The following is an 18,666-nucleotide window of genomic DNA, read 5'->3' as shown; positions in this document are numbered from 1 at the left end:
ACAATGATTTGCAAAAGAAGCAGCGAGGAACTGGCAGATGCCTTTTTTATTTAGCAGGAATTAAGGCCACAGCGCAAAACTGTCCTAGTAGCCATTGTATCCTTTACCATCATGTACTCACCAGGGGAAAAAATCAACGTCCTTGATGAAACAGTAAAATATATTTTCATTAAATCTCGTTCCTCCAAGACCTATTTTTAATATTCTGTGTGGCAAGACAGGGAATATGCACAAAGCACTTCTTTAGCACATTGAAGTACAGTCTTTTTCAAAGAATAGCCCTTCTGTGCCTGAGTTATGAGCTGAGCTGGTCACTTGTTTTCATGGAATGCCATTTGCACTTGAGAGAATGACTAGGAGACAAACTGTAGTTATTCAGACTTCAGCATTTGATATTTTCTCAAAAATGAAGTGAGCCTGTTGCTTCGAGGAACACAACTGACAATATTTGTTACTGAGGATTAAAGTAGAGCTTCCAACCAAAAACTAGAATCTGCCACTGTGAGCCTATAGCTTGCAGATAAAAGTATAGCTGATTAAACCAAAGTTGATATAAATAAATGTTTTTTATACTGTAAAATAAAATTTGTCAACATTTGGAAGATCTGCGTAACTCAGGGAATGATTCCTTCCGAAGTAATCAATAAATGATCTTATAAAATCACACACAGGTGGAAGATCCATTTCGAGATAAACCAGTGGATTTTAATGTAATCCAGGACAAATGGGATTCTACAATGCAGCTAACCTTTAAGAAACTACCACTTGTCAAGTTCTATGAAAGCACAATGTATCAAAGAAAGAATATCAATCATTATCTGAAAAGGCTATTAAAATGCTTCCCTCTTTTCCAACTGTATACACGTGTGAGGCTAGGTTTTCTTCATATGCTTCAACCAAAATAACATAATGCAACGTACTGTATGTAGACACAGAAAATTCAGATGTCATATAATTTTTCACTTGGAAGTGTGAAGCAAAATTTTAACATGTAGTGAATTTATTATTAATTCACCAAGAAATAACATCTTCAACACATGCTATTTTAATTTCTAATGCAATAAATATCAATAAATGCAAGCCACATAAATACGAATTATTGAGAGGGGCCTTAATAATTTTCTGATATAAAAGTATTCAAAAACCAAAATGTTTGAGAACTACAATCCTAGAGAAACTCAATTTACCAAAACTAAAAAAAGAATAGAATATCCAAATAGTTCTTTGAAACTGAATCCATATTTAAAAGCCTCCTAAAGATCATTCCAAATCCAGGGGATTTTCCTGGTGAGTTTTTTCCCCAATAATTTCCATGGAGAATAGCAGAAGTGTCACGTGAGGCAAGGCAGCCCCTGGGAGAGAGGGGAAACGTCTGGACTTATGTCCCCCCAGGTCTCTGCCAACTTCTGTCCTAGGCCTGCTACATGAATTCTAAATGAAATGCGTATTTCTTAGGTGCCACGGCTGTTTCTTGAAACCAATACTCAAGTCTTGAAATCTACATAGAGATCTGTTGTCGACCTGTGGTCAACTCCTTGCAGGCAACCACAGCTTGGGGAACAGACTCCAGGTTCCTAGCTAGGCTCTGATTTCTAAGCCAATCACGGTGATTTTGTTTTTGTCAGTGACTAGTTTAGAAAATCAGAACTTTGGGACAAGTTTAAGGATCTTGCATGTGTCAAATCTTATACTACTGAATAATGCAAGGAATAATATGCTGAGGCTTCTGGAAAATGTTTACATTCAAGGGAGATAACAAGAAGCGTATTTTTTCCTGAATGATGATGTGTATGTCATAAGGTCTAGAAATACACACTCAGGTCCAGTCTGAAAAGGCAGGCAGCAGACATAGGAGGGTAGAATTGAGAAAATTACAGACGTACAGACCTGGAGTAACATGAAGAAACCAATCCTGAAAAAACCTACCTCTGAGCCAATTTCTGTTGAATTGGGTTTTCTCTTTCTTGTAACTATAAGCATCCCAAGTCAATTAATATTCATAACTATTTTTAAAAAATACTCTATTGTTTTTTACAAAGAGCCACTCCCAAACTTAAAAGCTAGACAAATCTCCATTTTGTCTAAAGAAAGATGCCCCTGACTTTTGACACTTGTGCTACACTGTGGATTCCCACTGGGATATTTGTGGCACGCGGTATCACGAACTGGGAAGTGGCGGCTGGTGAGAGCAAACCCACTAACAACAGTACAGCTGACCGTTGAATAATGTGGCGGTTAGGGGCGCCAACTCCCACGCAGTTGAAAATCCACATAACACGGACTCCCCCACACTTCAGTAGTCCCTTGGTATCTGCAGGGAATTGGTTCCAGGACTCGTGGGTGCTGAAGTTCCTTGTATAAAATAGTGGAGAACAATTCACAGTCAGCCCTCTGCATCCACAGATCCCCAACCCGGGATCAAAAGTACTATTTTCAACCTACTGTTGGTTGAACCTGCAGATGTAAACTCAGGAGGACGGAGGGCTGTGTATTTATTGAAAAATCTGTGCGGTTCTTACCTGTTTCGTCCAACGGTCAACTGTATTACATGCACAGAGGCACTGTTTAGTATCTGCTTAAACCTAGTGCTGTCCTGGGAAGTTCACTCGTCCGCTAGAGGCGGGTCGAGAGCACGTGCTCCGGGTTGGGTCTGGAGACCCGGCGTATTCTGGTATGGGCCAGTTACTATGTATTCATAGAGTGTTCTCAGGAGCAAAGAGGAACCCTGGACTAAAGAATGACTTTTCCTTTTGGGGACAATTTACTGGGCAACTAACACTGAATGGTTTCTTCAAAGCCTTCCAGACAAGATGGATTCATCCCTAGCCATTTAATGTATATCCTGAGAAATTATAAAGCAATCTAGGGACCCTCTTGTACCAAATTACATTTCCCCAAATATAAAGTTTAATTACGTATAGTTTCCTTTAATAAGCACGTATGAAGGGGAGAAAAAGAACAGCACTTGGTCATGGCCCTTACTTTACAAGGTACTTTTTACCATTCCCAGAGAAGGCATCTATGTGGTGAGATTCACTAGCTACAGTTTAGCAAAACATTTTTGGAGCCTTTAGGAGGAAAACTCCCAAGTAAACCCTACTTTAAGAATAAAAAGACCTTAAGGGACCCAAATTTTATGTCAACCTCCCTTTGAATCTCTGGGTCTAAGATTAATGTGGCTCACATACATGGGGAATTCCTTCTTTTGAAGATGTGTTTCATTTAACCAACATATTTCCTGTCACTAGAAAAATAGTGTCCTTTAAGACTAAATACCACTCCATTTCCAGTTGTGCCATTGTGATCCTGGGCAGGAAGAGAGCGAACTGTTTGGGACTCTGGGTTGTAACTAATAGTTAAAATGACTCACTAAAGGCTTAATGCGTGATCTAATCAAGACTGTATCTATTCTCACTCTAAGTCAGCTTGCATTTCCTCCAAGTATTATACATCAAATCAGTGAGTCAGTACACACCCGTTAGCATTTGCCTGACTTAAATGACCATTATCTAAATTTCTGTGTGTGTGCACTGTAATTCAGTGTAATATAGTGAACATGAGGCCTGTCCGGGAAAAGTCCAGCCATTGTTAATGTAACGAGAACAATTTATGTGACATCAATGTAACCTGGCAGCCAAGGGGAGTGGACTTGAACGTGCATGTGTGAACAATGACGACTTCACTGTACTAGTCAGTGGGAGCAGTAGAGGCCACTGAGTGAGCATGTGTACTGTGTGGCCGTCACACTCTAAATGACTGAGCGAGTAGAGCAAAGAATCTGCATCAGATTTTGCGTTAAGATTGAACATTCCTTCATGGAATCTATTCGGTTGATTCGGAAGGCCGCAGCTATGAGAAACTGCTGATTGGCAGCTTCATCACCACAATGCGCCCACTCATGTATCATGTCTCACGCAGTTTTTTGGTGAAACATCAAATCACCCAGTGACTCAGCCCCCCTACAGCCCAGTTTTGCAACTTCTGGCTTTTTCCAAAACTAAAATCACCCTTTAAAGGGAATAGACTTCAAACCGTCAATGAGATTCAAGAAAATATGACGGGGCAGCTGATGGCGATTGGGAGAACTGTGTGAGGCCCCAAGGTGCCTACTTTGAAGGGGACTGAGGTGTCATTGTCCTCTGTACAATGTTTCTTGTATCTTGTATGTTCTTCAATAAATGTCTCTTTTTTTCATATTACATGGGTGGATACCTCTGGATAGACCTTGTATATACATTTTTACCATCCTACATGCTCCATCTAATATTTTATCATTAATATGACACATTCAGATAAATTTCATAGATGTAAATGACCACCTTTCTACCAACCATAAAAAGATGTCCTTTTAATATGAAATATGTACATTTCTATTGTAAGATGAATCACACGGTTACAGGCCAAAGCTTCTGTTTCAAATGATTATTTCAGAACCGAGTACGTATTTTTAAAATGTTATGCAGAGCTTAATATGGCATACTCTAATTTTTCTTAATTCGACAAAAGTGGACAGAAGGCAAAATGAAAAAAATTTTATTTCCTCAGTGTTTTATCCATCACTGTATTTTTGATGCAATATATTTGCAAAGAAAAAAGAAACAATCTCAGCTTTTATTTTCCATTTTAAACAACTACAGTATTTACAAACTTGAGAATAACAAACACTCAGACACACACACTCACAGACACACGCGAGTACATACACCCTTATCTCTGTTTATACTGAATGCTGGTAGAGGCAGTGAGCCTGTCAGAGCCCATGGTCAGAGAAGAGAAACCCGCTGTCCGCCCTCACGCCCACCTTCCTAGAACCCTTACCAGTACTCTCCCCCTTCCATCTCCTCATGCAGAGCTCGTTGCCAGGCTTGTATAGGGTTAAGGTAATCAGTTCTCACAATTTACTTTTATTTAAACTACAAGCTTTTAAGAAGCATAAGCAGACATGATTTTGCCCCCATTTCTATTATTTGGGTGTAGAATCAAGCTTCGTAATATAGAGAATCTCATTTAACACAATTACACTGAACCCAGGAGCCCCTGGAGGCAGCCACCTCATCCTCTACCACCTCTCTGCCTCGAATTCCAGGCCATCACCTCGCCCGTGCTAGCAATGCCGGGACAGCCGTCCTCATCACGGCCTCAGTGCCCCGTGTTCTTATTGAGAATGGCTTCGTGGAATCATGTGTTGTCAGGTATGGAGCTGAGGCATGAGACAAAGGTGTAAGTCTTAGAACAGAGCTGTCCTGGAGCCCTGCGACGACAATCAGCTCTGGTTCCCCCAGAGTGTCACGCTGCCACAAAATGCCAGATAAAGAAGTCTGGCTCACAAACAGGACGTACTTACTCTAATCCAGAAAGAATATGTGGCTGATGAGCAATTAAAAGAAATTCTCATCACATATGATTCTTTACAGATGGTTCTGATGAGGTGATTCAAAGCGGTTTAAGCAAAATTAATACTCCGGTCACACACCTACCAGATCTACCTGTATAATAAATTCCTTTCCAACACAGTTCTTACCTAGGTATTGAACAAGGTAAAAATGAGAAGGTCTAAATGTATATCAGCTAGATTTTTTTTTAAACAGAGAAAGAAAGAAGGGCTGGTTTTCTAATACTTAAAAAAAAACCCACTATACATATCCAACATAATGTTAAAATTTACGCTGCACCAATACATGGTAATATCTAATTTTCCTCTCTCTCCAGATCAACAAAACTCAAATTCTACATGTGACTGAAACAGAAAGTTCACTAACAGGTTCCAAGTATCACCTTAGCCTTGATTGACGTTATTTCCTCCACTCTCCTTGGAATTAAAGGAAAGCCTCTAAATAAAAAACGGATGTTTTATACCTCATTTGAACAATGTATCCTACCCCAAAAATCTTTGATTGGGTCTGTGTCCAGGCCAAGTAATTTTATGTTATCACATTACGCTATTAAAAAAACAACTGTGAACAAATGCTGAAGACTTAAAAAAAGGGGAGGGCTTTTCCCACACACGAAAAAGTAATGAAAACAAACACAAAAGCAATCACCAACCTGGGCTGCAATTTATACTTTAGTAAATGCAAATTCAAATGATTCTCACTCAAAATCACTAGGTTATCTTTTTCTCAAGTCACATATTTAGGAGGAAGGATTTTTGAAAGTTAACTAAAAGCACAAGATGATTTTAGACTCAGAAAGCCCTAAATTAAAAAAACCCAGTTCTTGATGAATGACTCAATGCAGCAATCCACTAATGAAAAATTTCTAAGACAGGCCCAAGGATGCTGCTCAGAAGCAAAGCAGCATTTATTAAGGCTAAGCTACACTTGCTTAGATTTGAGGCTGTTTTTTATATTTCAAAATGAAATGTAAAAATAAACCAAACCAGGAAGAGAGATAACATCTTAATGAGACGTAGTTTGTCTCCTATATAAAAACTTGTACAGTATTTTCTTGTTTTTGTACAGATTTTATTTATTTTTAGAGAGAGGGAAAGGGAGGGAGAGAAACATCAGTACGTGAGAGACTAACTGACTGGTTGCCTCTCACACGTCCCCAACCAGGGACCTGGCCCGCGATCCAGGTGTGTGCCCTGACTGGGAATTGAGCCAGCAACTCTTTGGTTCTCTGGCCGGTGCTCAATCCACTGAAGCCACACCAGGGCTATACAGTATTTTCATTGCCTGACATTTAGTACAGTGTAATTTTCCTCAGAGTATCTCACTCACTGTCTCCTTCTGTTTCAAAGATTAGTAAAAGTTTTCCAGGTATACTTAAATTATTTTTTAAAATATTTCAAACCAAATAGAAGTTAATCTTCCAGCAATGGAAACCCAAAGAAGGCAGAACACTGATGAAATTTGTTCACTAATTTCCTGAAAGGCAACTAATCTCCTCTTACCATAAAAAACCCTCACCACCTACTCTCCCATGACCCTTAAGTATGAACACATTAATCTAGACCCTTATAAAAATTAAGAGTTCTTTAGAAAAAAGTGACCATTTGCGCTTTTATCAAGTAGGCAGGAAGGATTAACCAGAAGCTTAATTTTGAGTTATAAAATTATTTGTGCCGCTGAATGAGAAGAAACAAGAAGAGAAGCTAACAATTTACACATACTTCAGGACTCTCCCTCAAAAGGGAAATAATAAAATCAAATAACAAAAAAAGCCAGATGTTAATAAACTCATTTAAAATAAATAAATAAAATGTTAGTGTTTTAATTATCTATTCTCACTTTCAATTTGTGCAACTCTGAGAGTACTGGCAACGGTGAACCACAGAAACCAATGCACATGTGTGTGCCGGCGTCTTTCACGCTGATCAAAAGTGACGCAGGGAGTCGGAACAGGTAGCTCACTCTTCTGGGGGCCAGCAGAGTAAGACACGTATGATCAATTTAAGTATGTGTATTTCTATGTAATAATTTAGGTCAAATTATTGTTGAGACACAAATTTTTCTTTAACTATCCCTATTTCCCTAGATGCAATTATTAGAAAAGTATTATAATTTTTAAAAGACTATCAGTTTTAGGCTTAAAAAATAAGAACAGGGTTCTTCTTAGGATTCCTATTTCATGAAAGCTCACTACAGGGCCATCTGATAACAAAATTCAACTTGTTTTAAGAAAAATGTCCACTAGTTGCTGCCCCAAATCAAGACCCAATACATGTATGTTCCATGTAAAATCTAGCCTGGCATTTAAAATCTGACTTTTGGAGTGTGTGGTATGTTTAATAATTGGGTGTAGGAGGTGGAGGGCTAGGAATAAAAATAACGCCAGCCTTTCTGATTGAATCATCTGAAATGCAGATTTTTTTTTCCTATGTAGGAAAATGAATTAATTTCCACTTAAGACTGAGAAAGTCTCCACTTACCCTCTTGCCGACCATAAAGGGATCGCATTTGTTTCTGAAGGAACAAGCAGCAGGGAGTGCAACTCCTCTGAGAAGATTTTAAATAAGTATAGATAGATAGACAGATATAGATAATCATATATTCAGGTTCAGAAGACCAAAGAAAAAGCCTGAATCTTAATGGCATATACTACAGATTTGCCAGGAAGAGGCAAATACAGAATATAATGATACTATCAGGAAAATACATTTTGATTGGTCAATTTAGAAAGGTACCTCTGTGTAAAGGTTCAGAAAATGATCTGACAGATGTTTTTAAACAGTAAATCCTGCAGAGTGTGAAGACTGGAAACGTCACCACAAGGCACACTGGGTCCGGAACAACCGCAGAAGTCTCAAATTAGAACAAGGAAAAAAATAGATTTTGGGTGGAAATGCAGTAAGACGCTGTGTATTAACTATGTCATTCCTTCCACTGAAGTGCTGCACCGTTTGACGTACATCACAGCAGAAGCACAGCTTCTCTCTTCTGTCACCTCATCAAAAAGATCCTTGAAACCCATGCCGTCCAATACAGGAGCCAGTGGGCACGTGTGGCTAGTGAGTACTTGGAATACGGCTAGAGTCACGTGCTGACACAGTAATACTTGGATCTGTCAGATGAAATAAAGTGTTTGATGAAGATCAATTCCACCTCCGTCGTCGTTCAGGAGGTAGAGAGACGGCTGCTGCTAAATGCTCGGAGGCAACATACAGTGTTCTTTTTCACTTAACAAGGTCAAGTTTTCTGACGGATTTTAAAAATGCCAACAGTTGACAAATATAAATTGCAGTTCCCACCTAGCCCAACTGGAAATCTGGGTTATATATTTCCCTGAATACATGCATTAAAAAAATAAAATTTAAGTTATGAGACAACATATGAATTAAGTCAATTTCAGTTATAAATATTTCAAATTACAGGTAAATGCTATAAATTACAAGAAATAAAATTCAAGTAATAGAAAAAGGAGAGAGAGGAAAATAAAAGACAAAGCTATTAAAGAGGGATCTAACAGTAAGAACTGCACCATTTGGATAATTTTGTTTGAAAAAATTTTACTTGATTAAGCAAACTGCATGTGAGTAACTTCAAGAGCTAAGAACTCTTAAACTAAAAGACAATCAATCCTTTCTTTAAATTCTTGGGTGTTCATCTTCTTCTTTGAAAAGCACAAGTATTTTCTTCCCAGGACTGACCCCTGCAGAGCTGGCCCTGCGGGGAGGGCAACCGAGGGCCCAGGCACCTACCGCACGGGAGCCCAACCGCGGTGCGGACACAGGACCTGGCGGCAGCGCCAGAGGACTGGCTCACGGATGCTGGCTCTGGGGAACACCCATGACGAAGCTATGTCTCTCTCGAGATTTAGTACTCATCTTAAAGAAAGCATCCGATGTACTGGCGTGAAGTACAGACCGCTAACAAAAACGGGCAGCGTGGTTCCCGCTGTGTATGTTTATGAGGAAAGGGAAGGGGTTAATCCCAAAGGCAATTTAAATAATGGTATTTTATTTTCATATATAAATAAATGTTCTGAGAACTCTCAGACTTTAGTGCATTGTTGTAAAAAATTAGTGCAGTTTTTTTTTCATTAAAATTTTTAGCGCTCAAGGAATAAGATAAATCTGTTCATAGTCTCTTTCTCTGTACATTAAACTTTTATACTACTATATGTCAAACAGTAGGTTTCTACACTGGTCTGTTTTTATAAATCAAGGTAAATGGATTTCGTGTTCTATGACAAAACATGGCAATTATTTTTGGCAAAGAAATTAGAAAAATATGAGATCATAGTTAGAAATCAAGTTTGTTGATTTAAAGCATAGGCAATGCATAAGAAAAAACGTTGTTTAAAGGCTGTATTTTAACAGAACTTTATCCTTCATGCAAAATGTTTTCTCGGCAGCTAACTTAAAAAAAATATTTCAGCTTTATTTGGGGACGAAGACAGTGACAGGAGCCAGGGCGAAGGGCAAAGGAGAGGTGTGTAACCAGGCCCGCTCTGCGTTCAAGTCTCTCCGCAGGATCGAAACGACACCTGCAAGCATCTTCTGCTCTCGCCTCTCTTTTTCCAACGTCTTGGAATTGAGAGGGAAAAGAAATGTAGTTATACAGCATGGGCTCACACTTCAGCCCCAAGCTCTAGGACCCCAGTTTCAATCACAGTCACGTATTTATCGTCAATCTGGACCAGGAGCACTGTCTTGTCGATGTGGGATCTAGTGCCTGGATCCCTGCTGCAAGGCACCCATCGGTGAATCACCTAACGATTCAGAGTGAAAGGAGAAGTTAGTGGCAGGGACCCTGAATACACCCAGCAAGCTCTGGCCCTTCACTGAAGATTAGAGGCAGCAGTTCTATCAGGTAATTAAACATGAGGACATAAAATCAGCCAACAGCACGGACACAAGTCAGTCAGCTACAAAAGTCAGTGCCCCCGTGAGCCTCGCAGGGAAACTTACGTGGCCTTCCATTCCCTCCTGCGGACTCCAGTCCTTCCAGCTGTTTCTCCCGGCTTTCAACCGGATGCCCTCATCAGGCCACTGCAGCTCTTTTCTTTTGGACAGGTTGATCCCATCCAGGATTTGACTGGGGTCCACAATCTAAATTGTAAATAAATTTAGATCATTTCCAATCCATTTTTCTCTTGAAGATGAAAAATTCTATCATCCCCAACAAAATTTTACAGGACTCTTTGTGTCTCAAGTTCACTGTCTATAAAGGAATAAAAAATCTCAAGACCCACTTCCCAAATCCCTTCAGCCTGCTAATAAGCAGACCTTACTGCAACGGCCACAGGACAATGGCGGAGCAGGGACCAAACACCAGCACCGACACCCTGCTTGCTTTCAGTTTATCCGTGGCAGAAGCTTTCTTTTAACATTCAAAAATGTTCCACTGTTCAGACTAAGTAATATAAGATGTGTTTTCACAAGAGTCCTTTACACAACAAAGAAATAGAAACAAATGCATAGGACAAACAGTGCAAGAAGCAGCCTGGGCTTACTACTCACCTGGACTCTGTAAATCACCTCCCCCTTTTTGGCGTGTGAATTACTGGCAGGACTTAAGGTGTTGCCTGGCGGTGCATCGGAGGTACTGCTCTGACCCCCGTCTGTCCCAAGAAAACCCACGAGGGTGTGGTGTTTGCAGGCCGGGATGCTTTGGCTGGAGCTGCTGGAGGAAGGCAGGCCGTGCTGCAGGCAGGCTGTGCCACCCTGACCGGAGGGCTCCATCTGGTTCACCATGGACAGGCGGGACTGGATGGAGGATGGCAAGTTTCGAAGTGATATCTGACTGGTAGAAGAGCGCCGACAGGGCACGAACCCTGTAGTGGACATCCGGAGGGAGGAATGCCGGCTGCTGTAGCAGTAAGAAGACTGGCTGGCGACTGAGGCCCGAGCCGGGGACTGTCTGACCAGGCCTGACTGCACAGAGTGAGAGCTGTGGCTGGTGCCTGGGGAACGGGAACACAGCACCCGTTCTAAGTGGAATGATTCAAACACAGCTAATTCTTTAACAGATTCTAAGACTTTCTAAGACTAACTAGTTCTCAAAATATAGTATTAATATCCTCACGACCTATTCCAATGACCAGCTCCACTACCTACAGGAGGTGACACCACAGTGTAGTTTTCATATCCATGAAGGGGTTACGTATAAATACAAATTATCAGTGATACTGAATAGTGGGTTTTCCTATGTCCTTTGTCAAAAGGCTTGGAGAGAAGTTAAATAAATTATATTATTATTAGCCTTTAAAAAGGATACACTGAAAGAAATATTTCAAATAACATATATTTATATGTATACATATAAAATGATTAATATAAACATGAGATAATGTCCAACTGTGAATCAAAATATTCGATTTATATTACTTCCAAGTAGGTAATATGCCATCCTCTTCACACATACTGACTGAACCCCACAACTAAGAGGTATTCACATAATTTTGTTTCACATTACCGAGTGCTGGAGGGTAAGACGTGACAGGTGGATGGAGTCCTGCTCCAGGCCCCTGGCCCGAGTTTCCGGTGCTTCCTGGGGACACGGTGCTGTAGGGATCGTTTGCAATTGTTACGTTGTTACTAGTGCAAGAAGTTCCACCTCCAGTATCAGAATCTTCAATATTGCCACCACTGTTACACCCAGCTCCACAACCTTTCCTTAACCTAGGAACAAACACCAGAGTAGGAAGCATTATCCCAAGATCACTTCAAAATAAGGTATTTTATTCGTTTTTAGCTGTCCCGAATGCTTAGTGCTATTAATGCTCACCCACCGTGGAAAGTCTCTCTGGTGCCATCAACCCTAGGGACACAGAGTCTGTCGTGCTTTCCTCCCCGCCCCGCCACCTTTATACTCACCGCCTCGACACTCCCCACTGATTTCAGTTTTTGCACCCTCCATCTGTCCCCTTGCCTACACCGTAATCAAGAACTGCACACGACACAGTACCATTAAGGTCACAGCTGGAAACAGAATTCTTGCCAGTGTCTACTGAGCGCCTCTACAGCAGGCAACACGTGAAAACCCAATTTATTGAAACTAAGCCTAATTTATGCTGCCGTGCATCTGAGGGGAGCTGCCGCAACGATGCCTCCTCCTTTCATTTATTTATTTTTTTATGTGGGAGGGGACCAACTGTCCCCGTCTCCCACAACTGTCTTAGTTTGAGCACTGAAAATCCAGTGTCCCTTGTTTGGCCCTCAGTCCTGGGCAAATAAGGCAATTCCAGAGCAAAGCCTGTTTTCTAAAAAACTTCTTTGAATATTACTCTGGTTTGTGTTCTTCCTCCTGTCTGAATGGGGACTGATGTTACAACGGTGAAGCCTTACTCTTGAATACTGAGTATTCCTAGAAGAATTCAAAAACACGTATTTGAGAGTTTATTGCTCTAATCTCAGATCCTGTTTTTCTTAAGCTCTGATTTAAGGATCTGAACAACTCTTAAGGAATTGAAAAGAATACTCTGCGATTTTTTCATCACAACCACCGAATTGGGCTGTTCCTACACCACACACCGTAATCCACAAGATTAAATGCAGAGAAAAGATTAATGTGCATCCTGAAGACACACTACAGATCTGAGATCTGAGTGGCTGGACCGTGCGGATGGCAGCAGTCTCTCTGCACTGACCGACCAGGAGTTTCAACACGAGTGGAGTGCTCCCCCTACTGCCAGAATGGAATAAAACAGAAGTAATTAATCTGCACAAGTTTCTCATGTTTTTCTCTAATTTGTCCTGTGTAACGACCACACATTCTAATAGCAGCAAAATGCTGCAAATAAAATTAAACAAAGGGGGTTAGTCAAGACTGTATTAAATGCTAAAGCAGGGGCTCGTAGCCAGAGTTGTACATTAGGTTTACCTAATAAAAATTTGAAGATAAAAATGCTCAGACTCTACTTCCTAAAGTTCAGATATAATAGATTGATATTGTGCTGTGGAATGTGTATTTTTCCTAAAAACTTTCCAGGTGACACTAACACACAAGCCCTAGCTTGAGGGTCAGGATACACCACCACTGAACCCTGCAAACCCATGGCTCACCTGTGCCAGGTTGACACTATGAAGTTTCTGATATTTCCCAAACTGATAGGTCCCCCAAGAATTTCTTTAAGCTGTTCATGGCTGTCAGAGTAAGAAGTTGTCAGGGGTGAGACAAAGATTGGGTAGCCAATAGGCTGATCACAAGATGAGTTTATCATGTTTCTCAGAGCTTGCTTTGCATTCTGGATGCTGCCTCTCTCGGGGTTGCGGTTACGGAGAAACACAAGCTCCTGCTGCTGCCCTGCCCAAAGGCCGCGGACACACTCCTTATTCACCTGAAAACCAGACACACGGGAATTAGGTTAAGGGGCCAAGAACGAGATCCACATAAACACGGAAAGGGGAGGGATACAAAAGACATTATGACAATCAACTCTGAAAAGCAGGAAACAAGTAGAAATAGGTCACGTTTGAACAGGTTAACCAATTTTCCACTGCCATTAGCAGGCTATTAAAAATAAGCACATACAGAGTATTTCTTCTGCTGTGTCTTGGAAAAATATCAAGTAAAATGTAGTCCATTTAGTTTTCCAAATTAGTGAAGCATTGAATTCGTAACATATTTTTTACAGAAATTAGAGGTAACAAATTTTTAGAGTTGAAATGATGTTTGTGACTTTGGGTCTTGATTAAATGAAGTTGAGAGAAAAATAACCATTACAAGCTATCAAAATAAAATTTTAGGGCCTAAGATGTTTACCAGAACAAACAAAACCCAAGGCAGTGCTAATGTGAATCATTTACTATCACTACTCAGTACAGCCTACGGCACCATTTTGCAGCTGAGGGATTGCTTCACATTAGCAATACAGAGCTGATGTTTGCGAGAGCTGCTCAGGTAGCACATCAAGCAGATTTAAAAAACTGCCAGAACAGAAATAGACAGAAACGTTAAGGCTTTATGGCATATTAGAAAACTTCAGAGGACAGACTAAATTACTGCCAAAATAAATAAAATTAAGTGCCTATAAATAATAAATGCTGATGTAGTATGGTTATTTTTTTTTTCTATAAGAATTTCAACTACTTTTTAAAACGTTGGATAAGATTATGTAAGCTGCTTTTTTTTCAGATGCCAGTTAATTCCTCGAAAACTTACTTTAATGACCCTAAAGCTCAGGTAGCGTCGGTTGAGCATGATGATCTTATACTCATTGGTGCCGTCATCCATGACGTGTCGTAGAGCCAGCAAGGAGGGAGAGTTGGCAAGGACCGCGCTCCGCCATGCGGGGTCCCCTTCGTGGGCTATCACGAGGTTTTTTTCATGAGATACAATGGCTTCATAGAGCACAGTAGGGTCATCGTACTCATCCGGGGAAGTGAAATGATCCTGTACACAGAAATAAAAACTTCATCTCTTTTAGGAAACGAAGACAATGACTTCTAGGATGATAAAAACTTCTATAATTACTAAATCAGTTACTAAATGAAAATTTCAAATCAGCATGTTATTATTAGACGTAAACTATGTGGAAAATGTTCTAAAAATGTGTTTAAGGCCTGATATTACCGTCTAAACCTAGGAAGTAGCTAGGACTCTTTGGGCTTCTGTTTTGATATTTTTGAGTGCCAGTAACACCTGCTTAACCTACTTGACAAGGTGGTTGTAAGAGTTAGATGAAGGAGTGTCCTGGAGAGCTCTTTACGTTACCAAACGTTATTCACATGCACAGTGAATACTTTTATTATTCTCTTAATAATAGTATGAGAACCTCCAGACTTGGGTGCACATCCTTGGGGATGCTGACTTCCTGCTCCTTCTCATCTCCCCTTCAGAGAGCACACTCCTCAGACAAATCCGTTACTTTACCTGGATATGAAAATTTATCAACCTCTCAACTGTAAATATAGAGGAAGCCAATGCAATATTTGTGTTTCCTTAATAACACACCATTTCAGAAATTCAGATTTGTGTTATGGTTAGTTGGGTACATGTCCTGTATCTTCTGTTAAGTTACAGGTTTTGAATGGGAGATACATTTCATATATTCCTCGGTTTCATCCACGCTGCCTGCCACAGAATCTTGCACATGGTAGACAGATATCACCCACTCACTGAATGAGCAGTTACGAAGACCCAGAGGTTTTTCAGGGAAGGTTCTTCTAGCTTGTCTAGGACTAGGACCCTTACTCTGCCTGCAAAGCTCATGGCTTTGAGCCGTATCTCAACTAGATAAGAGGCAGGACAAACGGTCTATTAGAAGCATTCCAGAGATGTGGCTTTATGTGAAAAGTGCCTGGTTAATAAGAAACACAATTCTAGAGACCATTTATATAGTTTGTCTTCCTTAACTGATAACAGAGAAATACCCTTTAACAGAAAAAAAAGATTATATGAAGATATGAAAAACCAACTTAGTGAGGAAAACAAAGAAAATATAAAATTGGAAATATTTGTTTAGGTAAAAGAGGACAGGGTTGCACTGAGGAACTTACAAAAGTAGTACAGCAGTAGTGAGCTATATTTTAAGCTCTCTGGAAAGAGAATCATTTTTTAAAGTCAAGTTTGAGGTGTAATTTATATACAAGTTACAGGCACTCTACGCGTCGCTGAGTGCACTCCGACAACCACGCACACCCTGTGACCACTGCTGCAGTCACCCCCAAAGTTCCCTGCTGCCTTCTGGCACTCAATCTCTACATCCAAGCAACCCTGACCTGCTGTCTCTATAGATTAATTTTGCCTGTTTTAAGTTTTATCTAAAGAAAATCATACGGCGTACCCTTTATATGTCTGACATGGACACGCGCTTTCGTCCTCTTGGGTAAGTATCTAGGAGTGAGAGCGCTGGGTCGTATGACAAGTAAGTGTGTGCTAATCCTTTCTTTTAATATATATGCCTATCATTCACGTTTGCAGATTATCACAGGTACAACATACGCACTTTGGAGATGACCAACTCTGGTTTACACATTTATCTTTTCCTGGCTCAAGAGTCCCCTCATGGACACTCCAACTTCTGACTCAAAGCAATGGTCAACAAATGGCTGTTGCTTGTTACTTCATAGGTCCATCTCTACCTTCCTCAAAGGCCTATCGGAATTACAAAGCTTGTCCAGGTGGTCCCTGCACTCTCTCTCACTCCCTCTCTGACCCCCCCCCCAGCCCTCCATGGCTCCCAGGCTCCCAATCCGACCTCCTTACCCTCCCGTCTGTCACTGTTGCGTCAGTCATAGCTAACAGTGAGTGTGCTGCACTGGGTGGGCTGGGCCTGACTACAAGGTAGAGGAGCACTGTCACAGGCAAGGATGCCGCGGCCAAAGGCACATGGAAGGAAGTGGACCTGGCAGCAACAGGCGAGAGCACTTCCAGAGGGAGACTAGAAGCGAAGGCCTCAGGTATCGGAGGCTGTGGACCTTGCGCACCACCTTCCTCTCTGGCAGACGGCGATGACGTATCTATCGTAACGTTGAGGATTAACCGAAGATGTCTGTCAGCCACTGCCAGATAATCATGCTGGTAAAACAGATGACTTCTTACACAGCGGGTATGTCATCAGTACCTTCTGAGAAACCCGAAGTTTTAAAAACACTTTAGGGAGCATTTGAAATCTTGCTTCCCAGCATTGCCGTCAGTTTGGCTCAAATAAAATCTCATAAAACCTCCTCATAGGCTCAGATGTTTCTTAGGACATAACAAGACAAAAGGAGAGATACCAGACAGAGAATAACAAAATAAGAAAACAAAACAAAAACACTGTAATCTGGAGTCTTTACCTCTTTCTTTTAAATCTACTGAATTTTGTCTTGAAACTGTAAAGCTGCTCTGATGACAGACAATTGTTTGATCCCAAATACGTTACTTTCCCCATCGTCCTGCAAACGGTATTCTATTCTTTCAGAGGTTTTCAAGTAATATATCCCTTATTAAAAATGCTCCTAAATAACATGGGACATTAACTTCGAACATTTAGATCACTTGAAGAGCGATTCAGCTCTCATTTGGGGAAAAACAGATTCAGTCAGATCTGAGCGCAGCAGGTGCATCCTAGTGAGCCTTGTCGCATGGTCTCTCCATCGTAAGAGCTGGTAACGGCTGCGGGTGGGGTGACTACAGCAGCAAGGGCCACTACGGCAAGTCCTCGAATACAGTCGTTTCATTGTAACGTTGACGAGGAAAAAAACACACAAAAGTCAATTCCTGGCCAGGGCCATGGTCTGTGCAGTCTGCACGTTCTCCCCATGTCTGCGTGCTTTGTGACATGACATTTCCTCCCATGTCCCAAAGCTGTGCCTGTGAGGTCAACTGTCATGTCTACATGGTCCCAGTCTGAGTGGGCGTGGGTGCTGTGATTTAACGGCATCCCGTCCCAGGTGGGTGCCCACCTTACCCCAAGCTGTGGGAGAGGCTCCGGGCATCTGAAACCCTGAGCTGGAATAATCAGGCTGGTAAACAACTACCTTACTTGTTTTTATTTATCTATCTTAAACACATGTATAGCTCAAATTTATTTCAATGTTTAACTTTAGAAGTATTTTGGATCTTTATCTAGAAGTTTGGCTGTTCCTGTGACCAGAAATAGGCCACAAGAACTTAACAGGTGTTTGTATCAATTAGCCTATGGGAAAACTGGTTTCATCGTATGTTGTTTCGTTTAAAGTTGCAGTTTCCAGGACCTATTGACAACATTAAGTGAGGTCTTATTTTACTTAGTCTCAAAATATATTCTTAAAATGATACAGCCCTGGCTGGTGTGGCTCAGTGGATTGAGTGCTGGCTGCAAATCAAAGTGTCGCTGGTTCCATTCCCAGTCAGGGCACAAGCCTGGGTTGTGGGCCAGGTCCCCACTGGGAGCTGTGTAAGAGGCAACCACACACTGATGTTTCTCTCCCTCTCTTTTTCCCCGCCCCTTCCCCTCTCTCTAAAAATAAATAAATAAAACCTTTGGAAAGAGAAAAGGCTTCACCCTGACTGGTGAAGCTCATTTGGTCGGGCACCATCCTGCAGAACAGAAGGTCATTGGTTTGATTCCTGGTTGTGGGCCTAGTCCCCGGTTGGGGTACGTGTGAGAGGCAACCGATCAATATTTCTCACACACCCTGATGTTTCTCTTTCTTTCTCCCTCCCTTCCGCTCTCTCTCAAAATAAATAAATAGAATCTTAAAAAAAAAAAAAAGATTCAGAGCAATATGCATTTTGGGGCCTCATTTTAATTTTTTTTAACCCTACTGGGATTGAACTAAGATTAATTCTGTCCCAACCATCTATTACTCAA

At 41.0% G+C, this 18,666-nt stretch overlaps 1 protein-coding gene across 5 annotated transcripts in view; it reads right to left on the bottom strand.

The window, feature by feature from the left end:
* Window positions 1-4,516: 4,516 nt before the first annotated feature.
* Window positions 4,517-18,666, bottom strand: part of PCNX1 (pecanex 1) — a 139,537-nt gene continuing 125,387 nt past the window's right edge. For all 5 annotated transcript variants that reach the window (XM_053928457.2, XM_024568468.4, XM_045202137.3 and 2 more), the window contains 6 exons: window positions 14,550-14,780; window positions 13,451-13,725; window positions 11,862-12,067; window positions 10,907-11,349; window positions 10,355-10,495; window positions 4,517-10,155 (listed from right to left, as the gene is read on the bottom strand). In XM_053928457.2, coding sequence (XP_053784432.1) covers window positions 10,015-10,155; window positions 10,355-10,495; window positions 10,907-11,349; window positions 11,862-12,067; window positions 13,451-13,725; window positions 14,550-14,780 — 1,437 coding nt within the window. In that variant the 3' untranslated portion in view covers window positions 4,517-10,014. The remainder of the gene's footprint in view (window positions 10,156-10,354; window positions 10,496-10,906; window positions 11,350-11,861; window positions 12,068-13,450; window positions 13,726-14,549; window positions 14,781-18,666) is intronic.

The sequence above is a fragment of the Desmodus rotundus genome, chromosome 7, assembly GCF_022682495.2.
Source record: "Desmodus rotundus isolate HL8 chromosome 7, HLdesRot8A.1, whole genome shotgun sequence".
NCBI lineage: Eukaryota > Metazoa > Chordata > Mammalia > Chiroptera > Phyllostomidae > Desmodus > Desmodus rotundus.
Note: the sequence above shows the minus strand (reverse complement) of the source record. Positions and strands in the feature narration are given on the sequence as shown.